The sequence below is a fragment of the Macaca fascicularis genome, chromosome 2 (genome assembly GCF_037993035.2).
Source record: "Macaca fascicularis isolate 582-1 chromosome 2, T2T-MFA8v1.1".
Classification (NCBI taxonomy): Eukaryota; Metazoa; Chordata; class Mammalia; order Primates; family Cercopithecidae; genus Macaca; species Macaca fascicularis.
The window spans coordinates 175,455,263-175,478,677 of record NC_088376.1 but is presented as its reverse complement, the minus strand read 5'-3'; the positions used below and the strand labels follow the sequence as shown (position 1 = coordinate 175,478,677).

Here is a 23,415-nt window from a genome sequence, read left to right as displayed (position 1 = left end):
TCCTCCTCCTACCACCCTCTCACCACCCAAACACAAAGTTGATGGTTCAGTAATATCATTTTGCTCTTAATAAATCACAGTATGAGAACTTTTGTATATAAAGGGAGAGGCATATATGTCCCATCTCCTCATTTTGCAGATGAAGAAATGGAAGCACAGGAAGTGAAGGCTTGCTGTAGCCATAGTGCTTAGCCAGGGTTCTTAGTACATAAGACATGCTTAGTAGTTACCTGGATACTGAGCAGCTTTCTTCAGTACTATTTTCTTGTTCACATAGGAATTGGATTTTACTTTTCTTGTCCCCAGGCTTTGCTCTTGGATACTCATTGCCTTAACTGTTGAAAATGGAACAGATTTTTCAAGAATACCTATTAATTTCGAAAATCTCCAATGATATAGTAAAAGTGCAGATACCCAGGTTTATTTTTCCTGCCCTTGACTTATAGGAAAATAAGCTCTTTTTCTTCCCTTTAAAAATTGATTTTAAATAGTTGTGGTTGAAAAAAGAGGAGTTTCCAAAGAATTAATAGCCTAGGGTCAGTTTGTATACATATATAACCCAAATGTTCACATCTTTGTTTGGGTCCTGTGAGAAATAATGTTCACAGCAATGCTTATCCTAATATATGGTGAGACCCATGGTCGACGGTGGGAGATTTAATTATGTTCACTATATTGTACTTACTAAAGCAAGGAAGTATACTTTAATATATTTTAAAATGGTTTGCAATAGCAGATGTTTGAAACAAAAAGGCTTCAGAAGTAAAATTAGTCAACCAGACTGGGCTATTCCTTCAGCCTTTTGGTTAATACAGGTTGATTGTGTTCCTTCATAGTTTGGAAGCCCCTGGTTTTATTAACCTGAGGCTGGCATAATATCATCATAATACCATGTGATGCTACACTTTTGAAACATCCCTTGCTTTCTCTACCCCAGTATTTCCAAGTGTCTGTTTCCTATTTTGTAGGATATTTTATATTACTCAATTAATATTGGTTATATTTTTACATGGCTATTTCTCTCTTTTTAAAAATGTTTTATTTTGAATTTTTGTGGGTACCTTATAGATACATACATTTATGGAGTATATGGGATATTTTGATATAGGCACACAGTGTATAATAATCACATCAGGGTAAATGGGGTATCCATCACCTCAAGTCTTTATCCCTTGTGTTACAGATGATCTGATTATACTCTTTAGTTATCTTTAAATGTATAATTAAATTATTATTGACTGTAGTCACCATGTTGTGCTATCAACTACTAGATCTTATTCCTTATAACTACATTTTTGTACCCATTAACCATCCCCACTTCCCCCTCAACTCTCTGGTAACCATCATTCTACTTACTCTATTTCCAATGGTTCAGTTGTCTTAATTTTTAGCTTCCCCAGATTAGTGAAAACATATGATGTTTGTCTTTCTGTGCCTGGCTTATTAACATAATGACCTCCAGTTTCATCCATGTTGTTGCAAATAACAATATCTTCTTCTTTTTTTTTTTTGAGATGGAGTCTCACTCTGTTGCCCAGGCTGGAGTGCAGCGGGACTGTGTTGGCTCACTACAACCTCTGTCTCCTGGGTTCAAGCAATTCTGCCTCAGCCTCCTGAGTAGCTGGGATTACAGGTGCCCACCACCATGCCTAGCTAATTTTTATATTTTTGATAGAGACAGGGTTTCATCGTGTTGGCCAGGCTGGTCTCAAACTCCTGACCTCAGGTGATCCACCCACCTCAGCTTCCCAAAGTGCTGGGATTACAGGTGTGAGCCACTGGGCCCGGCCAAGATCTTATTCTTTTTTAAGATTGAATAGTATTCCATTGTGTATGTGTACCACATTTTCTTTGTTCATTCATCTGCTGATAGACACTTAGGTTGCTTCCAAACCTTGGCTATTGCGAGTAGTGCTGCAATAAACACGGGAGTGCAGGTATCTATTTGATATATTGATTTGCTTTCTTTTAGGTAGTATATATCTGCAGTGGGGTTGCTAGATCATGTGGTAGCTCTATTTTTACTTTTCTGAGGAACCTCCCAACCGTTCTCCATAGTGGTTGTACTAATTTACATTCCCACCTGCGACGTACAAGGGTTTCCTTTTCTCCGTATCCTTGCCAGCATTTGCTGTTGTCTGTCTTTTGGATAAAAGCCATTTTAACAGGGGTGAGATGATACCTCATTGTAGTTTTTATTTCCATTTCTCTGATGATGAGTGATGTTATGTACCTTTTTATGTACCTGTTGCTGTTTGTATGTCTTCTTTTGAGAGATGTCTAGTCAGATCTTTTGGCCATTTTAAAATTAGTCTTTCTTTAGAGTTATTTGAGCTCCTTATATATTCTGGTTATAAATCCCTTGTCAGATGGACAGTTTGCAAACATTTTCTCTCATTTTGTGGGTTATCTTTTCACTTTGCTGATTGTTTCCTTTGTTGTGCAAGGAACTTTTTGACTCGATGTGATCCTATATGTCCGTTTTCTCTTTGGTTGCCTGCGCTTATGGGGTATTACTCAAGAAATCTTTGCCCACTCCAAAGTCCTGGTAAGTTTCTCCAATTTTTTTCTTTTAGTAGTTTCATAGTTTGAGATCTTCGATTTAAGTCTTTAATACATTTATCCATTTTGATTTTATTTTTGTATATGGTGAGATATATGAGTCTAGTTTCATTCTTCTGCATATGGATATCATTTTCCCAGGACCGTTTATTGAAGAGACTGTCCTTTCCCCAGTGTATGTTCTTGACATCTTTGTCAAAAATGAGTTCACCGTAGATGTATGGATTTGTTTCTGGTTTCTCTATCCTGTTCTATGTCTATGTGTCTGTTATGCCAGTTCTGTGCTGTTTGGTTACTGTAGCTCTGTAGTGTAATTTGAAGTCAGTTAAGGTGATTCCTCCAGTTTTGTTCTTCTTTGCTCAGGATGAGTTTGGGGCTAGTCTGGGTCTTTTGTGGTTCTATATAAATTTTAGAAATTTTTTTCTATTTCTATAAAGAATGTCATTGCTGTTTTGAGAGGGATTATATTGAATCTGTAGATTGCTTGGGTAGTATGGACATTTTAATAATATTAATTCTTACAATCTTTGAACATGGAGTATCTTTTCATTTTCTTGTGTCCTTTTTGATTTCTTTTACCAATGTTAAATAGTTTTCATTGTAGAGATCTTTCACTTCTTCGGTTAATTCTATGTATTTAATTTTATTTTTGGCTACTATAAATTGGATTACTTTTTTGACTTCTTTTTCAGATTGTTCACATATAGAAATGCCATTGTTGGCATATAGAAATGCTGCTGATTTTAGTATGCCGATCTTGTATCCTGCAAATTTACTGAATCTGTTTATCAGTTTTAATAGTTTTTGGGTGAATCTTTAGGATTTTCCTAATATAAGATCATATCATCTGCAAACAAGGATAATTTGACTTCTTCCTTTCCAATTTGGGTGCCCTTTATTGCCTTTTCTTGTCTGATTGCTCTGGTTAGGACTTCTAATACTCTTAACAGTGGTGAAAGTAGGCATCTTTGTCTTGTTCCAGATCTGAGAGGAAAGGCTTTTAGTTTTTTTCATCCTGTTGATATGATGTATCACATTGATTGATTTGCATATGTTGAGCCATCCTTGCATCCCTGGGGTAAATCCCGCTTGATTATGATGAATGATTTTCTTAATGTGTTGTTGAATTCAATTTGTTAGTATTTTGTTGAGGACTTTTGCATCAGTGTTCCTCAGGGATATTGGCCTATACTTTTCTTTTTTTGATGTGTCTTTATTTGGTTTTGGTATCAGGGTAATACTGGCCTTGAAGAATGAGTTTGGAAGTATTCCCATCTCCTCTATTTTCCGGAATAGTTTCAGTGGCATTCGTATTAGTATATTTGGTAGAATTCATCTGTGAAACCATCAGGTTCCAGGCTTTTCTTTGCTAGAAGAATGTATTATGGCTTTGATCTCATTACTTGTTATTAGTCTTTTCAAGTTTGGGATTTCTTTATCATTCAATATGGATAAGTTGTATGAGTCTATGTGTCTAGGAAATTATCCATTTCTTCTAATTTTCCAATTTATTGGTAGGTAGTTGGTCATAGTAGCCTCTAGTGATTCTTTGAATTTCTGTGGTGTTGGTTGTAATGTCCTTTTCATCTCTTATTTTATTTATTTGATTATTCTCTTTTTTTGTTAGCCTGGCTAAAGGTTTGTCAATTTATTTATCTTCAAAAAAACCAGCTTTTCATTTATTGATATTTTGTATTGTTTTCTTTATTTCAATTTCATTTATTTCTACTCTGATCTTTATTTCTTTCCTTCCACTTTAGGTTTGGTTTGCCCTTGCTTTTCTGGTTCTTTAAGATGCATCAACATGTAGCTTATTTGAACTTGTTCTTCTTTTGATTGTAGACACTTATAGCTATAAAATTCCCTCTTAGTACTGCTTTTGCCTGCATCCCATAGGTTTATGTTTCCATTATCATTTGTTTCAAGAAATTTTTCAATTTCCTTCTTAATTTCTTCCTTGACCTACTCATCATTCAAGAAGACATTGTTTAATTTCCTGTGTTTAAGTTTCTTTTATTATTGATTTCTAGTTTTATTCCATTTTGTGGTCAGAGAAAATGCTTACTATTATTTTGAAAGTTTTAAGATTTGTTTTTTGGCCTAAGATATGGTTTATTTTTTAGAATGATCCATGTGCTAAGGAGAAGAATGTGTATTTTGCAGCTATTGGATGAAGTGTTCTGTGTATATCCATTAGGTCCGTTTGATCTGTAGCACAGATTAAATCCAATGTTTCTTTGTTAATTTTCTCTCTGGATGATCTGTCCAATGCTGAAATTGGGGTGTTGAAGTCTCCAGCTCTTATCGTATTGGTCGGTCTCTCTTTCTCTCTGTCTCTCTCTCTCTCTCTCTCTTTCTCTTTAGCTCTAATAATATTTTATTTATGTATCTGGGTATTCCAGTGTTGGGTACATATGTATTTACAATTATTAGATTCTCCTGTTGAATTAACTATTTTATCATTATATAGTGATCTTCTTTTTCTCTTCTGGTTTTGGTCTTGAAACCTATTTTGTCTGACATAAGTATAGGCACTCCTGCTCCTTTTGTTTGGTTTCTACTTGCATGGATTGTCTTTTCCCCCTCCCTTTATTTTCAGTATTTGTGTGTCTTTATATGTGAAGTATGTTTCGTATAGGCCACAGATCATTGGTTTTTTTTTTTTTTTTTAAGCATTTAGTCACTATGTCTTCTGATGGGAGAGTTTAGTCCATTTACATCATACATTATTATTGATAAGTTAAGACTTACTCCTGCCATTTTGTTATTTGTTTTGTGGTTTTGTGGTCCTCTTTTCTTTTTTTTCTTACTTTTCGTCTTCCTTTTAGTGAAGGTGATTTTCGCTGGTGGTATGTTTGAATTTATTGCTTTTTATTTTTTGTTTATCTGGTGTATGTTTTTAGGTTTGAGGTTACCATGAGACTTGCAAATAATATCTTAGAACCTATTATTTTAAACTGATAACAAGTTCACACTGTTTGCCTTAACAAACAAGCAAAATGAGAACTATTAAAAACTGTATATTTTAATTTCATCTCCCCGCTTTTTAACATTTTGTTTTTTGTATGTATATCTTATTATACGGTGCGTGTCTTGAAAAGTTGTTGTATTTTTTATTACTTCATATTTTCGTCTTTCTACTTAAGATTGTTGTCTTTACATACCACAATTACAGTATTATAATATTCTGTGTTTTTCTTTGTACTCTTACTATCAGCCATGAGTTTTATTCCTTCAGATGATTTCTTCTTGCTCATAATCTTTTTCTTTCAGATTGAAGAACTTCCTTTAGCATTTCTTGTAGGACAGATTTGGTGTTGAAATTTCTCAGCTTTTGTTTGTCTGGGGGAGTCTTTATTTCTCCTTTATGATTGAAGGATTATTTTCACCAGATATACTATTCTAGTGTGAAAGTTTTTTGTCTTAAGCATTTTAAATATGTCACGCCACTATCTCCTGGCCTGTGAGGTTGCCACTGAAAAGTCTGCTGCCAGACATATTGGAGCTCCGTTGTATGTTATTTGTTTCTTTCCTCTTGATGTTTTTAGGATCCTTTCTTTACCCTTAACCTTTGAGAGTTTGAATATTAAATGCCTTGAGGTAGTCTTCTTTGGGTTAAATCTGCTTGGTGTTATATAACCTTCTTATACTTGGATTTTGGTATCTTTCTCTAGGTTAGGAAGTTCTCTGTAATAAACCCCTGGAATAAGCTTTCTACCCCTCTCTTTCTACCTCCTCTTTAAGTGCAGTAACTCCTAGATTTTCCTCTTTGAGGTTTTCCAGATCTTGTCGGCATGCTTTATTCTTTTTTTCTTTCTCTCTCCTCCGATCATGTATTTTCAGAGAGCTTGTCTTCATTCTCACTAATTCTTCTGCTTGATCAATTCTACTATTTAGAGACTCTGATACATTCTTTAGTTGGTGAGTTGCATTTTTCAATTCCAGATTTTTGCTTGATTTTTTAAAATTATTTCAGTCTCTTTATTACATTTATCTGATAGGATTCTGAATTTCTTCTCTGTTATTTTGAATTTCTTTGAGTTTCCTCAAAACATATTTTGAATTCTCTGTCTGAAAGGTCACATAACTCTGTGGTCACATAGCCCTGTCTCTCTGTGCTTGACCCCTGGTGCCTTAGTTTGTTTGGTGACATCATGTTTTCTTGGATGGTCTTGATGTTTGTGAATGTTCGTTGGTGTTTGGGCATTGAAAAGTTGGGTATTTACTGTAGCCTTTGCAGTCCAGGTTTGTTTGTACCTGTCCTTATTAAGAAGGCTTTCCAGGTATTAGAAGGGTCATGGGTATTGTGATCCATTTTTTGTCACAGTAGTTGTGTCTGTATTAGGGGGCACCTCAAGCTCAGCAATGCTGTGGTTCTTGCAGATTTGTAGAGGTACTACCTTGGTGATCTTGGATAAGATCCAAAAGAATTCTCTGGGTTAGCAGGCAGAGACTGTTGTTCTCTTTCCTTACTTTCCCCCAAACAAGCGGAATCTCTTTGTCTATGCTGAGCTCTCTAGAGCTGGGGGATGGGTGACACAAGCGCCCCTGTGGCCAGCACCACCTTAATTGTTCTAGGTCAGACCTGAAGCCAGCACAGCACTGGGTCTTGCCGAGGCCTGCTGTAACCACTGCTTGTCTACTGCCTATGTTCACTCAAGGCCTTAGGGCTCCACAATCAGCAGATGGTCAAGGCAGGCAGTCTTGTGTCCTTCTGTTCAGGGTGGCAAATTCCCCAGGCCCTGGGTGGATCCAGAGATGCTGTCTGGGAACCAGAGCCTGGAGTCAGAAACCTGAGAGGTATACCTGGTACTCTATGCTACTGCAGCTAAGCTGTTACTGAAACCACAAGACAAAGTCCTTCTCACTCTTCCCTCCCCTCTCCCCAGGCAGAGGAGTCTCTGTGTGTCCACAACCACCACCACAGGCCCATGGGGAGTAGTGCCAGGGTACCGCTGATATGCACTGAAGGCCTCAAGCGCTCTTTAGTCAGCTTGTGGTGAATGTTGCCAAGCCTGGGTGTTACTCTTTAGGGCACTGGGCTCGCCTCTGGCCCAGGGTAGGTCAGAAATGGATGGCTATTTCTTTTATCTCGTATCCTAAAATACATTCCTGTTATCCTTTTATTATTCTCATGTCTCATAATGATGCTTTTAATCAGATGTTTTTAACAGGAAATAAAATTTGAATATATATACAACCCTGATGAACCATGTATATATGTGTGAACTATATAGAATTGTACAGTTGAAAACTGTAATGTGTGACAAATAGATAAAATATAATTACTAGTAGAATTAGTTAATTCTTGAGTGGTACTTAGGAAGTATTCATATTAATTTGATAACAGAAATAAGATATCAGGGAAAAACCCATCACATTGGGAAACAGAGATTCAATACACATGCTTTTTGTTGTAGAATTTTAAAATGTAGAGATTTAAAACCCTAACCTCTGAAAATTATTATTCAGAGATTGCTTATAGACATATCTTCTATAGCTTCCAACAAATTATTTTGTACATGGCACATTGCAACAGTCATTTTCCTATTTTTTTCTTTGTTAATTGTTTTTATTATTACTGTTAAGAGACTGAGTGGAGCTCAATAAACTTTAGAAAGAATACTGTATAGCTGAAGTTCAGGGTCAACATACATACCATGTTTTTGTTTTTGTTTTTGGTTTTTTTTTTTTTTTTGAGACAGAGTGTGGCTCTGTCGCCCAGGCTGGAGTGCAGTGGCGCGATCTCGGCTCACTGCAAGCTCCACCTCCCCGGTTCATGCCACTCTCTTGCCTCAGCCTCCCTAGTAATTAGGACTACAGGCGTCAGCCACCATGCCTGACTAATTTTTTGTATTTTTAGTAGAGACGGGGTTTCACCGTGTTAGCCAGAATGGTCTCGATCTCCCGACCTCAGGATCCACCCGCCTTGGCCTCCGAAAGTGCTGGGATTACAGGCATGAACCACTGTGCCCAGCCTTTTTTTGTTTTGTTTTGTTTTTTTGAGATGGAGTCTTTCTCTCTGGACAGGCTGGAGTACAGTGACTCAGTCTCAGCTCACTGCAACCTTCGCCTCCTGGGTTCAGGCGATTCTCTTGCCTCAGCCTCCCGAGTAACTGGGACTGGAGGCACACAGCACCACGCCCAGGTAATTTTTGTGTTTTTAGTAGAGATGGGGTTTCACCCTTTTGGCCAGGATGGTCTTGATCTCTTGACATCATGATCCACCTGCCTCGGCCTCCCAAAGTGCTGGGATTATAGATGTGAGCCACCGCGTCCTGCCCATGTGTTATTTTTTAAACAGTGAACTTAAAAACCTCTAAAAATTGTGTATATATATGAATACTTTAGCAACCAGTATTCATAAGAAGTAACAGTTATAGCTTAACTGTGAATGACAAAGGCTGTTACTAGAATTATTATTATTGTACTTCATATGTAGAAAGCTCCCCCCCCAAAAAAAAAGGATGTCAAGTGACTATCCAATTAGGCCCAAGTTAACCTAAATATACATGTTACTTATATATATAAATAAAATATAGTTCTTCCTTATTCTTTGTGAAGGATTGGTTCTAGGACCCCTGTGGATAGCAAAATCTGAGGATCCTCAGGCCCCTGATATTAAATGGTGTAGTATTTTCATATAACCTACTCATGTCCTCCCATATTCTTGAAATCATTCTAGATTACTTCTATTACTTAATACATTGTAAATGCCATGTAAATCATTGTTATACTGTATTTTTTATTTGTATTTTTTATTGTTACCTTTTATTTATTTTTAATTTTTTCAGGCTACGGTTGGTTAAATCTGTGGATGTGAAAGCCCCATATCTGGCAGACTGACTGTGTACTAGGTAGATTGGTCTGGGAGCGGTAGGAGGAAAGTGCAAAGGCCCTGCGGGGAGAATACCAGAATACCTTGGAGAAACTAGAAAAATCTTACTACGGCTGGAGTTTAGAAATGAGCGTGAAGAGTGGCATGATGTGGGTGGAAACCGGACTATGTGGGATTTTGTGTGCTTTGATAAGGATTACTATAAGCACAGTAGTAGCAGTGAAAAGTTTTAAGCTAAGGAGTGAGGTGTTTGGATTTGCATTTTGTAAAGATCAGTCTCTTTGGTATAGCGGGAATGCTTTCGAGGAGGGGACAAGTAGAGCTACAGAAATCAACTAGGAGACTGATATATTGGTGTTTCAACGAGCTAGCTGTGTTAAAGATGGGAAGAAGTGGACTCATTGATCATGTATTTAAGAACTTGAGTTAATGGTGTTTTATAATCTAGTATATATGAGAGTAAGAACGAGTAAACCAGACAACAGCTTGAGCATCTGGGTGCATTGGATTGTATACTGACGTCTTAAGTCTGTTCAGGCTGTTAGAACAAAATACCATACACTGGGTAACTTATAAACAACAGAAATTAATTTCTCATACTTCCGGAGGCTCAGAAGTCCAGGATCCAGGCATATAAGATGTCTGGTGAGGGCTCATTTCCTGGTTCATAGATGGAATTTTTTTGATGAGTCCTTATATTGTAGAAAGAGCAAGGCCGCTCTCTGGGACCTCTTTTTTAAGGGCCCTAATCCCATTCATCAGTACTCTACCATCATGATCTAATCACCACCTCAAAGGTTCAACTCCAAAAACCATAACCTTGGGGGCTAGGCAATTATCAATTATCAACCTGGCAATTTTGAAGGAACACATTCAGACCATAGCAAGTGACAACTACTGAAACAGAAAGATCCAAGGGAAGCAGATTTGGGAGCTGTAGGGGAAAATACTATGTTTCAGTGGTTGAGCTTGAAATGCCTCTGAGATACCTAGATTGAGATATTCATTTAAAAGTAAAATATGCATGGACTTCAGAAGAGTGGTATGGGCTTAAAATACAAATTTGGCAATCATTGCCATATGTTAATTGAAGCCTTCAGAATGAATAAGACCAGGTTAGGAGGAATGTAGAGCTAGTAAAAGCTCTACTTGGTAACCCTGGCCTGAGGCCCTTCAGAGGAGACAGGCCCCACTCATGGAATGAGAACAGTAGGAGAAGCACACGCTACTCACCTGCTTTTGTTTTGTTGTTGTTGTTGTTGTTATTGTTTAAAAAATTTTTTTAACTAAACTTTTTATTTTGAGATATGGATTCACATGTCGTTATCAGAAATACAGGTTGAGCATCCCAGATCTGAAAATTTGAAGTGCAAAATGCTCTGAGATTCAAAAGTTTTTTAGTGCCAACATAATTCTCAAAAGAAATGCTCACTGGAGCATTTCAGATTCTGGATTTTTGAATTCGGTATGCTCAAATTGTATAATGTAAATATTCTAAAATGAAAATACTCAAAATCTGAAACACTTCTGATCTAAAGCATTTTGGACATTTTGGAAAAAGGTTACTCAGTCTGGAATACAGAGAGATCCCACGTGCCCTTTACCCAGATTTTTATGATAGGTGCATATTCAGTTTTTGTTTTTGTTTTAAAAGAAACTTCCAAATGGTTTTCCAGAATGGCTGTGTTTTCATTCCCACCAGCAGTATATGAATGATCCAGTTTCTCTGTATCCTCAATAGCATTTGGTGCTGTCATTGTGTGTGTGTGTGTGTGTGTGTTTAAACAACTTAAGCTGTTTCAGTAGTTATATGGCGATCTCACTGTGGTTTGAATTTGCATTTTTGTGATGGCTAATAATATTGAACATCTTTTCATGTTTATTTGCCATCTTTATCTCTTTTGGTAAATTGTTCATGTATTTTCTCCCTTTTCTAACTGGAATTTTTCTTACTGTTGAATTTTGAGTGTTCTTTATATATTATCGATACTAGCACCTTGTTATATATGTGGGTTGTGTGTATCTTCCTCATCTGTAGCTGGTCTTTTCATCATCTTCTTAGGGTATTTGGAAAAGCAAAAGTTTCAAATTTCGAAGTCCAAATTACTAATTTTACCTTTTATGGATCATGCTTCTGGTGTCAAGTCCAAAACTCAAATTTAACTAGCTCTATATTCTAAGATTTTCTTGCGTTTATTTTTCTTAAAATTTTATAGTTTTGCATCTTACATTTAAGTCCATGACCCATTTCAAGTTAATTTTTGTATGAGTTGGTCTCAGGTTAAAATTCTTTTTGTGCCTGTGTAAGTCCACTCGCTGTAGCACAATTTGTGTGAAAAGGCTATCCTTCCTTCGTTGAATTCTCTTGCACCTGGGTTAAAAAGAAGACAGGCATATTTGGTGAGTTTCTTTGTGGGTTCTCTATGCTGTTCTATTAGCTTATGTGTCTGATTGTCCATCGATACTACACATTCTTGATTACCATAGCTATTTAAGTATTGAAATCAGTAGACTGACTCCTCACACTTTATTCATTTTTTTTCAAATTGTTTTAGCTAGTCTAGTTCCTTTGCATTTCCATGTAGAATGTAGAATCTCGTCTATGTTGCTGTGTCTACAAGATTATAGGATGTGTCAAATCTTTATAATCAATTTGGAGAGAATTGCTGTCTTCACTATGTTTAGTTTTCTAATTCATGAACACTGTATGTCTCTTCAGTTATTTCGATCTTCCTTGATTTTTTTTTCCATCAGCGTTTTACAGTTTATAGCATATATATCCTGGACATGTTTTGTTGGATTCACATTTAACTATTTTTTATTTTAGCTATTATGATCTTCATTTTAGTGTCTACATGATAAAATATTTTAATTTTGATGTCCACATGTTCATTGCTCATATATTAAAGTACAATTGATTAAATACAATATTTAACTGTTATCTTTTGACTTTGCTAAAGTCACTCATTTTAAAAGAAGTTTTTGTAGATTCCTTGGGATTTTCTATATAGATTACTGTCATCTGTAAATAGGGACAGTTTTGTTTCTTCTTTCAGGTCTGTATGCCTTTTATTTTCCTTGACTTATTGCACTGGCTTGCACTTCCGGCACTATGTGAATGAGAGTAATGAGACTGGCCCTTCTTGTTCCTGATTTTAGGAAAAATATATTCAGTATTTTTCTCTTATAATGTTAGCTGTAGATTATTTTTAGATGCTCTTTTTCCAAGTTAAAGTTTCCTTTGATTCCTAACTTCATTTAAGTTTTCTTTTTATCATGAATTGGTGTTAAATTATATCTAATATTTCTATACATCAATATGATTATATGATTTTTCTTCTTTATCCTGTTAATATGGTAGAGTACATTCCTTGATTTTTGAATATGGACTCATTCTTGTATTCCTGAAATAAATCCCTGTTTATGTTGTACAATTTCTTTTAGATATTTCTGAATTCCTTTTGCATATGTTTTGTTAGGGATTTTTGTATCTGCATTCATGAGGAATATTAGTATGTGTCTTCTTTTTTGGCACCATCTTTGTCTGATTTTGGTTTGAAAGTAATACCAAAATTGTTTTTCTGTTTTCAATTTTACTGATTTCTGCTGTTGATTCTTTTCTTAATTTCTGCTTATGTTAGGTTTATTTTGACTTTTTTCCAGGTACCTGAGGTGGGAATTTAAATTATTGATATGCATGATGTCCTGTTTCAAAAAAAGTATTTAGTGCTACAGGTTCCCGTTTGAGCATTGCGTTTCCTGTTCTACTAATGTTGATATGCTGTATTTTCATGTTCGTTTGTTTCAGTGTTATTTTCTCCCCCTTGAAACTTTTGACCCATGGATTATCTGTAAGTATGTTGTTTAGTTTCCACGTGTTGGGGTATTTTCCTGTTTTCTTTCTGTTACTATTAATAGTTTCTAATTTTATGCCCTTGTGACCAGGGGAGCCACTCTGTATGACTTCAGTTCTTTTAAAATTTGTTGAAGAATATGTTTTATAGCACAACATGTAGTCTGTCTTGGTTTGTGTTTCCTGGGCACCTGAAAAAGAATGTGTATTCTGCTGCTGGGTCAGATGTCATATAAATGTTAGTTAGATCTTATAGGTTGATGATGTTGAGTTCTTATATAACCTTTCTGATTTTCTAATTGTTCTATCAGTTGCTGAGAGAAAGGTGTCAGTGTTTCTTACTGTAATTGTGGATTTGTCTGTTTCTCCTTTCAGTTCTGTTAGTTTTGCTTTATATATTTTGTAGTTCCATCTATGCATACACATTTAGGATTGGTATATTTTCTTGACGATATGCCACTTTTATCATGACATAGTGTTTCTGTCTGTCTGTGATCATTGTTTTTTGCTCTGAAGTCTACTTTTTCAGATTAATATAGCACTCCTACTTTATTTTGATTGATATTTGCATGATATACCATTTTTCTTCTTTTACTTTCAACCTACCTGTGTCATTATATTTGAAGTGAGTTTCTTGTAGATAGCATATAGTTAGATCATGTTTTTTAACCACTGCCAATCTGACTTTTAATTATTGCATAACCCCATACCCCTTTATGTCTCTTTACTTCCTCCATTTGTAATATAATCATCTTAAAAGCTTTCTTTAACACATTTAGATCCACAACAGACAGTATTCTAATTTGTTCAATCATCAAACATAACTGTAAAATTCAAGAGAAAGAAAACCTATTGTGTTTACCCATATTTTTGTTTACCTTTTTTTTTTTTTTTGTCCTTTCTGATGGATATCAGGTTCTTTCGGTTTTTCTTTTCTGTTTGTTGAATATTTTTACCTGCTCTTTTAGGGTGGTCTTTTGGCGAAACATCTCCATGTTTTTCTTTATTGGAGAGTGTCTTTATTACCTTTCCATTGCTGAAGGGTATTTTCACTGGGTATAGGATCCTGGATCGACAGTCCTTTTCTTTTAGCACTGCAGAATGTGTCATTCCTTCTGACCTCTGTGGTTTCTAATGACGAATATGTCATTTGAATGTTATTCCCATATAAGTAAGGTGTCTTTTTTCTCTTATTGTTTTCAAGATTTGAGGAGGGGAGATGATTAATTTCCAGAAGTTTGACAATGTTGTGTCTTATTATGTATGTTTCTTTGCCACAATTAGGAAGTTTTCAGCCATTATTTGAGTACTTTTTCAGCTCTGCTCTCTTTTTCTCCTTTCTGAATTACAGTAACATGGATTTTAGTTCTTTTGTTACTGTTTCATAGGTCCCTGAGGCTCTGTTTATTTTTTTCAATATATTTTCTTTCTTTGGCTCAGACTGGGTAATTTATTTTGTTTTATTTTCTCCTTTACTGATCTTTTTCCCTCTGTCCCCTCCATTCTACTGTTGAGCCCATTCATTAAATTTTTTGTTTTGGTTATTGAGGCTTTTAGTTCCAAAATTTCCATTTGGTTCTACTAATATATCTTCCGTTTCTTTGGTGAGACATTTTATGTTTTCATTTGTTTCAGGCACAGTTACTTATTAAAGCATTTTTATGATGGCTGCTATAAAATCTTTGTCAGATAATCTAACGACACTTTCATCTTTGTTTTGTTGTCTGTTGATTGTATTTCCTCATTCAAGTTGATGTTCTTGGCTTTGGTATGAGAAGTGACTTTCCATTGAAACCTAGATATTCTGAGTATTATGTTGTGAGACTATGGATTTTACTTAAACCTCTTGTTTTAGTGGTGCCTTCTGACACTGCTTTAGCAGCAAGAAGAGGATGGCACTATCTTATTATTGCAAGATGAGAAGTCCGACTTCCACCTGTCCTCCACTGGTACCTGAGGGGAAAAAGGAGTTTTTCATTCCTGTTGGGCAGGGGCACAGTCTACCTTTCACCAGTAGGCTTCTGCTGATATCACCCTAACTGGAAGGGATAGGAATGACTCATTACTGTTCTATACATGGTCTTTACTGATACTGTGGATGTAGAGGTGGGACAGGGGGAGGTGGCCTCATTACTACTGGGCAGTGGTCAAAATCCTACTACTTCACTAGGCCTGTCCTGATGCCACGCAAACAGGGAGAGGAGAGAGACATAGCATAGGGAGTTGAAAATTCTGTGTCACCACATGATTAATTTCTGTAGAGTATGTGTGTGTGTGTGTGTGTGTGTGTGTGTGTTAGGGAAAGAAAATCGGAGATCACTACTTTTGCTTCTCTACCACCCCCTCAGTGTTAGGGTTGTGGCTCATCTTTATAACCTGGCCAGGGTAGATGTCTAGGTTTAGTCCTCAACCATAGCCGGCATTGGTTGGTGAGGGGCCACAGTTTTTTTTTTCTGTGATGATTGGCTTGTGTAGAGCAGTTATAAAAGTTTTCTGTCTTGCTATGCTGCTCCTTTCCTGCTCCTTTGGCTAGAGAGAACTGGCTTTTGAGGGGAGCTGTCTTTTTTGTCTGTGCCCTGTTGGCATTTCTGGATTGCCAGCTTCTCCAGTTCGAAGTTGCAGATAATACGAAGTGAAAGGAAAATCCAGGAAACTTGCCACTGTGTTGTTTCTTGGGTCCCCAAAGTCCCTAGCTGCTCTGCCCTTTTTCTACCTTTCACAGTCTTCTTAATGATTGTTTTATATAAAATGTCCAGTATTTAAAATTCTACTGTATGGATATGCACATGTTTCATTTTGCTGGAAGTGGAATTTATTCACCTGCTTTTTAATGCAGCAGAGAAAATAAAAATGCTGCATAGATTACATTATAAAGAATATAGCTTAGAACCCTAGGTAGAATTATTAACATTGGAATGGGTCTTTCGAAGACAGATTCTCATCTCAGGTAATTTAGATATCGTTCAGCTTGAAGACCTGAGTTGCTGCCTGGTGACAGGCAGTGACACAATGTTCTTTGATTTTCTTTCCATGTGCTATTTTGGTCTTGGTTTTGTATATACAGTTAAAGCAGGAAGCACATTGGGTAGGATTATACCTTTGTAAGTCATTTTCAGCACTGATGCAGTTCAGTTGATCTTACTGGTCTTCAGTGCAATGGGCCAAATTTATTTCAATCAATGAACTGATACAGCCCATCCCCTTTAAATACTCTTATTCATAGATACACCAGTAATTTGTTTTTCTAGGTTTGCTTTTTTAAAACTTGGGACCTAAAAAAACTTTAATTTTTCAATTACCAGCAGTAATACTGACTTTTTGTGTGTATCATTCTATGAAGTTTAAAACATGTATAGGTTTCATTTATAGTTCTTTGTTAAAATTTAGAAAAGTTTCGTCCCCTGAAAAAATTCTCTTATGTTATTCATTTGTAGTCATACTTTCCTCCCAACCCTAACCCCTGGCAACCCCTGTTCTCTTCTTCATTACTGTAGTTTTGTCTTTTAGGGGCATGCCATATAAATGGGGTCATGTGGTATATAACCTTTAGAGATTGGCTTATTTCACTTAGCATAATGCTTGAGATTCATCCACATTGTTGCTTTATATCAACAATTCATTTCCTTTTTGTGCTTATCAGTAGCTCATTATATCTAACTATATATAGGCAGTTTATTTACCCCTTGGGTTGTTTCTACTTTATAGTAATTGTGAATAAATACAGTGTAAACATTCATGTACCCATTTTTATGTTAGCATAACTTTTGATTTCTCCAGGGTTAATACCTAGGAGTGGAATTGCATGGTTATCCTTTACATGCATGTTTATGCAAGAAATATCCAGATTTTTTCAGAGCAGCTATATCATTTTGTACCCCACCTGTAAGCCCTTTATCTTTCTATCCTTTTCAAGAGCATTTACCTTTTCTTGTTAGAGAATTTTTGCAAAGCCTCTTTAATGTCTTTATCAGGCTATTTCACCATCTGTGTCATTTTAGAGTTGATACCTATTGCCTGAGTGTTTTTTTCTGTGCAAATTGAGATTTTTAAATTTATTCACGTGTTGACTGATTTTGAATTTTATTCTGGACATTTTGATTGTTATGATACTCTGGGTCGTTTTTACACATCCTGTAGAAAACATTGAGATTTTCGTTTCAGTAGGCAGTCGACTCATTTAATTTCAGGATTCAAGTTTGATCCAGCCATCTGTGACTTGTGGTTCCTATGTCAGTTCAGTTTTCGAAGTCTTTTCAGTGTTAATTTGAATTTGTCCCACTTATTTGCCACCCAGTGGCCAGTTTGGGAATTTGGCAGTGCTCTGTTCAGTAGTTCAGTACTCAGTGCCTGTCTGTGCTGTTTAGGATCAGATCCATGCTTGTGTAGCTTGGGATGAGATGAAAAGTTCATAAATAACTTGAAGGAATCACTGCCCTGAACTCCTCCCTCTCTGCCATCGATGCAGTGCTGTGTTTTTGGTTCTCTGTCTAGGAAGCTGGGGTCTTTAATTACTGTGATCTGCTGTGCAGTTTCCATGATTGTGCCCCTACCTGGGGACAAGCAGTGGGATGATAAAGAAGATAAAAACAGGGGTTAGCCTTACCCTCCTGAGACCAGTATTCCGTCAGTCAGGGATAAAGGTTCCCCACTTTCAGAATTTTTGCTCCGTTTCTGTGGGCCCTGGTTTTTTGTGCCTTCTTCCTACCTCCACAGAAATATTTGAGGCCCAGCATGTGAGAGAACAGAGAAAATGGTACTTCAAATTTTGTTATTCTTCCTCTATTTCCGTCTACTTTTAGCTGCCACATGCATCTCGTCCAGGTTTTATAGCTGCTTTTTGTGGGACAGACGAAGTGAGTGTGCTTACTCCTTTCTCAGAACCTGGGATCCAGTGGGGTTGCTTTAGTATGGAAATCGTTAACAGGAAGGGCAGGAGTAGATCCAGGTTAATTTGGAGACCCTCTTTAAGAGAAGGAATAGAAAGTTATGAATATGAAATTAAGTACACTACTTAGAAGGGGTTATGAAAGTGAAGGCCCCTGAAACGTAAAAGTTTCATTGGTTTTAATATAAACCTGCCTTTGGGAAAAAGATAAAACATAAAGAAATACTGATTATGGGTTGGATACTGTACAGGGTGATTTTAAATTCATGTTTTCACTTAGTATTCATAAATATAAAAACGTAACCTATTTTACCCTCTATTTTACGGACGAGAAAAGCAGATGTAGAGTAGTAATACTGTGTAGTAATACTGTGTAGTATTTAACAAGTGTTAAAATTGGCCTTTAAAGCTCAAATGTAGCAAAATTCCAAAGCACCTTATCTTCTGAATACCCATCGCACTTTATGAAAGAGATTACAGATGATGAGCATCAATCTAGGCTCATGGTTGAGTCTGCTCGGAAGCCAGGCTGCCAGGGTTCAATCATGTCTCTGCTATCTGTGTAACTTTGAAAAAGCTTCTCAACCCTTCCTTACCTCTGTACCTCTGTAAAATGGGGATAATAGAGCCTACCTAAGGGGTTGTTAATGAGGACTAAGTGGTTAATGTAAAGCATTTAGAATACCTCTGGCATATAGTAAGTGCTTTTTATCCATTACATAAAACAAGGCATTTAGATAAATTATATCACACTGTCTTTGCTGTAAGCTCATTAGCCTTGTTTTTTGTGTGTTAAAAAAAATTTTTTTTTTTATTTTTTTAGAATCCTTTTTGCTTTGGATTCTATAGGCTAATAAACATCATATTTACAAGCTTAAAAGCAAAAAATATACAGTATTTGAAAAGTTTTTTAAAAATTCAGCAGGGCATAATAAAAATAGAACAATTTTTATCACTAAAAATGTATAACATATTAATAGAATTATTATAAAATACAGGACTAATTTCTTTTAATTAAAAATAGTTGGTCAGGCGCAGTGGCTTAGACCTGTAGTCCCAGCACTTTGGGAGGCTGAGTCAGGTGGATCACCTAGGGTCAGGAGTTTGAGACTAGCCTGGTCAACATGGTGAAACACCGTCTCTACTAAAAATACAAAAATTAGCTGGGCACAATGGGTGCCTGTAATCCCAACTACTTGAGAGGCTGAGACACAAGAATCGCTTGAACCCGGGAGGCGGAGGTTGCAGTGAGCCGAGATCGTGCCATTGCACTCCAGCCTGAGCAACAGAGCGAGACTCCATATCAAAAAAGAAAAAATAAAAAGTAGTTTACATAGGAGAATAACATTCATAGTTTGCTCCTGAATTTAGGCAAATGGTAATTAGGCTGGTTATAAAATTCTTGGGCCATGACTGATAATTCTATTATTTTATTTTCTTCTAGCATTGATTGTTGGAGAAGGTACTGCTAAAGCTAACTGATTTTAAATAATTTCAAAGAGAATTGCTGGACAACTTCGGAATTTCTTCTTTCTGCCTCATTTGCTTCTTGTTCTCTTTCTGAGACTTAAGAGTTAGACCTTACCGTATCTCCTGTATCTCTTACCCTCTATTCTGTAATTTCTATACTTTTATCTCTACACGATTCATTTTGATTGTTTTATTCCAATTTGCTTCTAGTTCACTAATTTTCTCCTCAGCTGTGGATAATCTAATTTTATTATTATTTTTTGAGACAGAGTCTCGCTCTGTCTCCCAGCCCAGAGCGCAGTGGCACAGTCTCAGCTCACTGCAACCTCCACCACACACGTAGTAGTGATTCTCTTGCCTCAGCTACCTGAGTAGCTGGCATTTTACAGGCATGCACCATCACACCCAGCTAATTTTTGTATTTTTATTAATAGTAGAGACGGAATTTCGCCATGTTGGCCAAACTAGTCTCGAACTCCTGACCTCAAGTGATCCACCTGCCTTGGCCTCCCAAAGTGCTGTGATTACAGATGGGAGCCACCGTGCCTGGCCTGTATAATCTAATTTTCGATTCATCCATTGAGTTTTTAACATCAGTTATTTTTTTGCATGTCCAGAAACTCTGGTTTTGTTTTGTAGTTTCTTTCTCTTTGTTAAAATTCTTAAATTTGTTTTGGCCTTTTGGCCATAAATGCTTACAGTCTGTATATAAAAACTTCACCATATAGGTGTCTTCATCTAAGTCCCCTGTAGCTCTAGAATTGTTGTCTTTTATTTCTCTTAGTTTTTATTTTATATGTAATTTTAACATTTATTTTAGATTCAAGGGGTATGTGTGCAGGTTTGTTACATGTGAAATTTTTTAAATGGACAAATAATAATCGTATCTTTTCATGGGGCACATAGTGATGTTTTCATACATATAATGTATATACCTTACTTCTTGAGTTACAAAGACAGGTTATGAAAAAAGGGGATTTTCACTTACTTACAAATAAGTTCTGGACATATTACAAGCTTGGCACACAAGCTGAGACATGATCATTGGTAAAATAGGCTCCAAATTATACAATCAATAATATATTTTCTGTCAACAATTTTAAAGTTTTTTAAAAAGTTTAGGAACATTATTTAACAAGCAAAGCTAGAAGAAACATGTTCTATATGGGCGATTGGAAAATCTGGGATATTATAGGTTAAATGTTTTGGTGAAATGACCAAATAATTAGTGACAAAAAGAGAAAGAATAGTTCAACAAAAAGATATTCCTCTTCCTAGCATATCTGATACCTTCCTGGGCTTTTCTGTAAAATAAAAACAGTTGTAGTATCAATCTGTATTAGTTATCTATTGAAGCGTAACAAATTATGTGAAACTTAAAACAATGAACATTCATTATCTCACAGTTTCTGTGGGTCAGGAATTTAGGAGTCACTTAGCTGTGTGATTCTGGCTCAGGATATCTCATGAAGTACAGTCAAGATGGTGGCTTAGGCTGTATTCATGGGAAGCCTTGATTAGGACTGGGAGGATCACTTCAAGGTGGTTCACTCACATGCCTGGCAAGGTTGTGCCTGGCTTGCAGGAGGGCTTATGAGGTTCCTCACCATGAGGACCTTTCCATAGGACTTTCGTTTGTTTCTTTGTTTGAGATGGAGTCTTACCCTGTTGCCCAGGCTATAGTGCAATAGTATGTTCTCAGCTCACTGCAATCTCCACCTCCTGGGTTCAAGTGATTCTCCTGCCTCAGCCTACCCAGTAACTGGGATTACAGGCACCCGCCACCATGGCCGGCTTATTTTTGTATTTTTAGTAGAGATGAGGTTTCATCATGTTTGCCAGGCTGGTCTCCAACTCCTGACCTCAAGTGATCCGCCCATCTTGGCCTCTCAGTGCTGGGATTAAAGGTGTGAGCCACCGCACCTGGCCTTCCATAGGACTTTTAAATGTTCTCATGACATTGCAGCTGGTATTTCCCAGAGCAAGTAGTAGAAGAGAGACTGAGATAGAAGCCACAATGTCTTGAATGATCTAGCCTCAGAATTCTAAATATCATTTCTTCAGTATTTTACTGCTTACGTGGGTCAGCCCTATTCGTTGTGGAAGGAAGTACTACCAGGAAGTGAAAATCACTGATTGGGTTTACTAGCTACCACCTTATCTTACCAGATTACTGTAGCAATTAAATGAGATTATTCCAGTGAAGGCTTCTAGAACCTAGTAGGTGCTCATTGAAACACCTGTTTGATTTAGTGTGTTTCCTATTGATGGTACTGGGCAGAAGAAATCAATTTCTGACTGTTTCCCAAATGCAGAGGCTTATGTGTGTCTATGAAGAAGAGATGAACACTGATCTCTGGCCAAAGAGATTAAATCTTGAGATCATTATTGTAATTGTTAGTTTGTTTAGAAGCTTGATTGGTTGTTATTTAGGTATCAAGTGGTAATAGCAATTAAGTTTTGAGGCAGGAATATTGATAAATGCTGGAAGCCACAATTTTGACCCACAGTGAACTCTTTAATTTGATTACCACCTAGCACGTAATCATTGAAGAAGAATAATGCATTTCAAGTGTTATACATGCATTTTTTTATGATTGAATATCTTTTACTTTCTCTAAGTTTAACTAGGTTCAATTTTTTTTTTCTTTTCTAAATTGACCATATCTCACTATTGATAGTGATATAGGTATGGTTTCTTTATAGAGGGCACTGATTATTTAAAAATAATATGTAACAAGAATGTAAAATAGTTATGTTTATGTGTTGTAAGAAAGAAAGCATGAAGTTTCTTTTTTTTTTTTTTTTTTCCTTGCTCTGTCGCCCAGGCTGGAGTGCAGTGGCGCCATCTCGGCTCACTGCAAGCTCCGCCTCCCAGGTTCATGCCATTCTGACTCAGCCTCCTGAGTGGCTGGGACTACAGGCGCCTGCCGCCACGCCTGGCTAATTTTTTGTATTTTTAGTAGAGACGGGTTTCACCGTATTAACCAGGATGCTCTCGGTCTCCTAACCTCGTGATCCGCCCGCCTCGGCCTTCCAAAGTGCTGGAATTACAGGTGTGAGCCACTGCGCCCACCAAAAGCATGAACTTTCTTATTTAATGTTTTTCTCTGAATGAATTTTTCTTCAGTATCTGAAAAAGTTGCTTCCTTTTTTCTTAGAATGCCATTTTGATACTGATTATGTTTTCAATGAGTTTTTTTCTCAGTATAGCAATGAATAATAAGGGAACTATAACACTGGAAAATGTCCATCATTTTATAATATCTAGAGTCTGATTACATCTGGTTATTTATGAATGAAATTAACTGAAGCAATTATCTTCTTTAAACATAGGATTAAAACGAGTTCATAAGGAGGTGGTACCCGTGGCAATCAGTAGAATATCTTGATTTTTCATGGTATTTATATTTGGCCACTGGAGGGCTCCATATTTTAAAAAATTATACCAAAGATGTAAATGCTTACTGTACCAATTTAAAGATAGAAATTCTATACAATTTTAAAGTATAGAAAGATATAAAGCATTCTATATTTTGTAGTAAAATTGCTAATAAGTAAAGATATTGAATTAAAAAGCAACTGATTATAAACGAAAATTGCATGTGCAAGTAAAGTATATTTAACAGGAGTTTGCTTCTTTTTTTATTGAAATGAAAAAAAAATATTACCCAATTTTTAAAATAAAATATCTCTCAACTTAGATGTCAAAATATAAAACTAATCATTTGAAACCTCTCAGTAAAGAAAGAAGTTGAAATAGATTAAATAATTTTTTTCTCATATCTTTTTTATATGTACCATTTT

At 36.3% G+C, this 23,415-nt stretch overlaps 2 protein-coding genes across 15 annotated transcripts in view; one reads left to right on the top strand and one right to left on the bottom strand.

Moving 5' to 3' along the window:
• Positions 1 to 14,363, bottom strand: part of LOC135969415 (uncharacterized) — a 494,620-nt gene extending 480,257 nt beyond the window's left edge. The window contains exons 1-2 of the mRNA XM_074033712.1: positions 14,210 to 14,363; positions 231 to 368 (exon numbers count right to left, since the gene is read on the bottom strand). Coding sequence (XP_073889813.1) covers positions 231 to 368; positions 14,210 to 14,363 — 292 coding nt within the window. The remainder of the gene's footprint in view (positions 1 to 230; positions 369 to 14,209) is intronic.
• Positions 1 to 23,415, top strand: part of BBX (BBX high mobility group box domain containing) — a 271,264-nt gene that overhangs the window by 78,352 nt on the left and 169,497 nt on the right. The window lies entirely within an intron of this gene.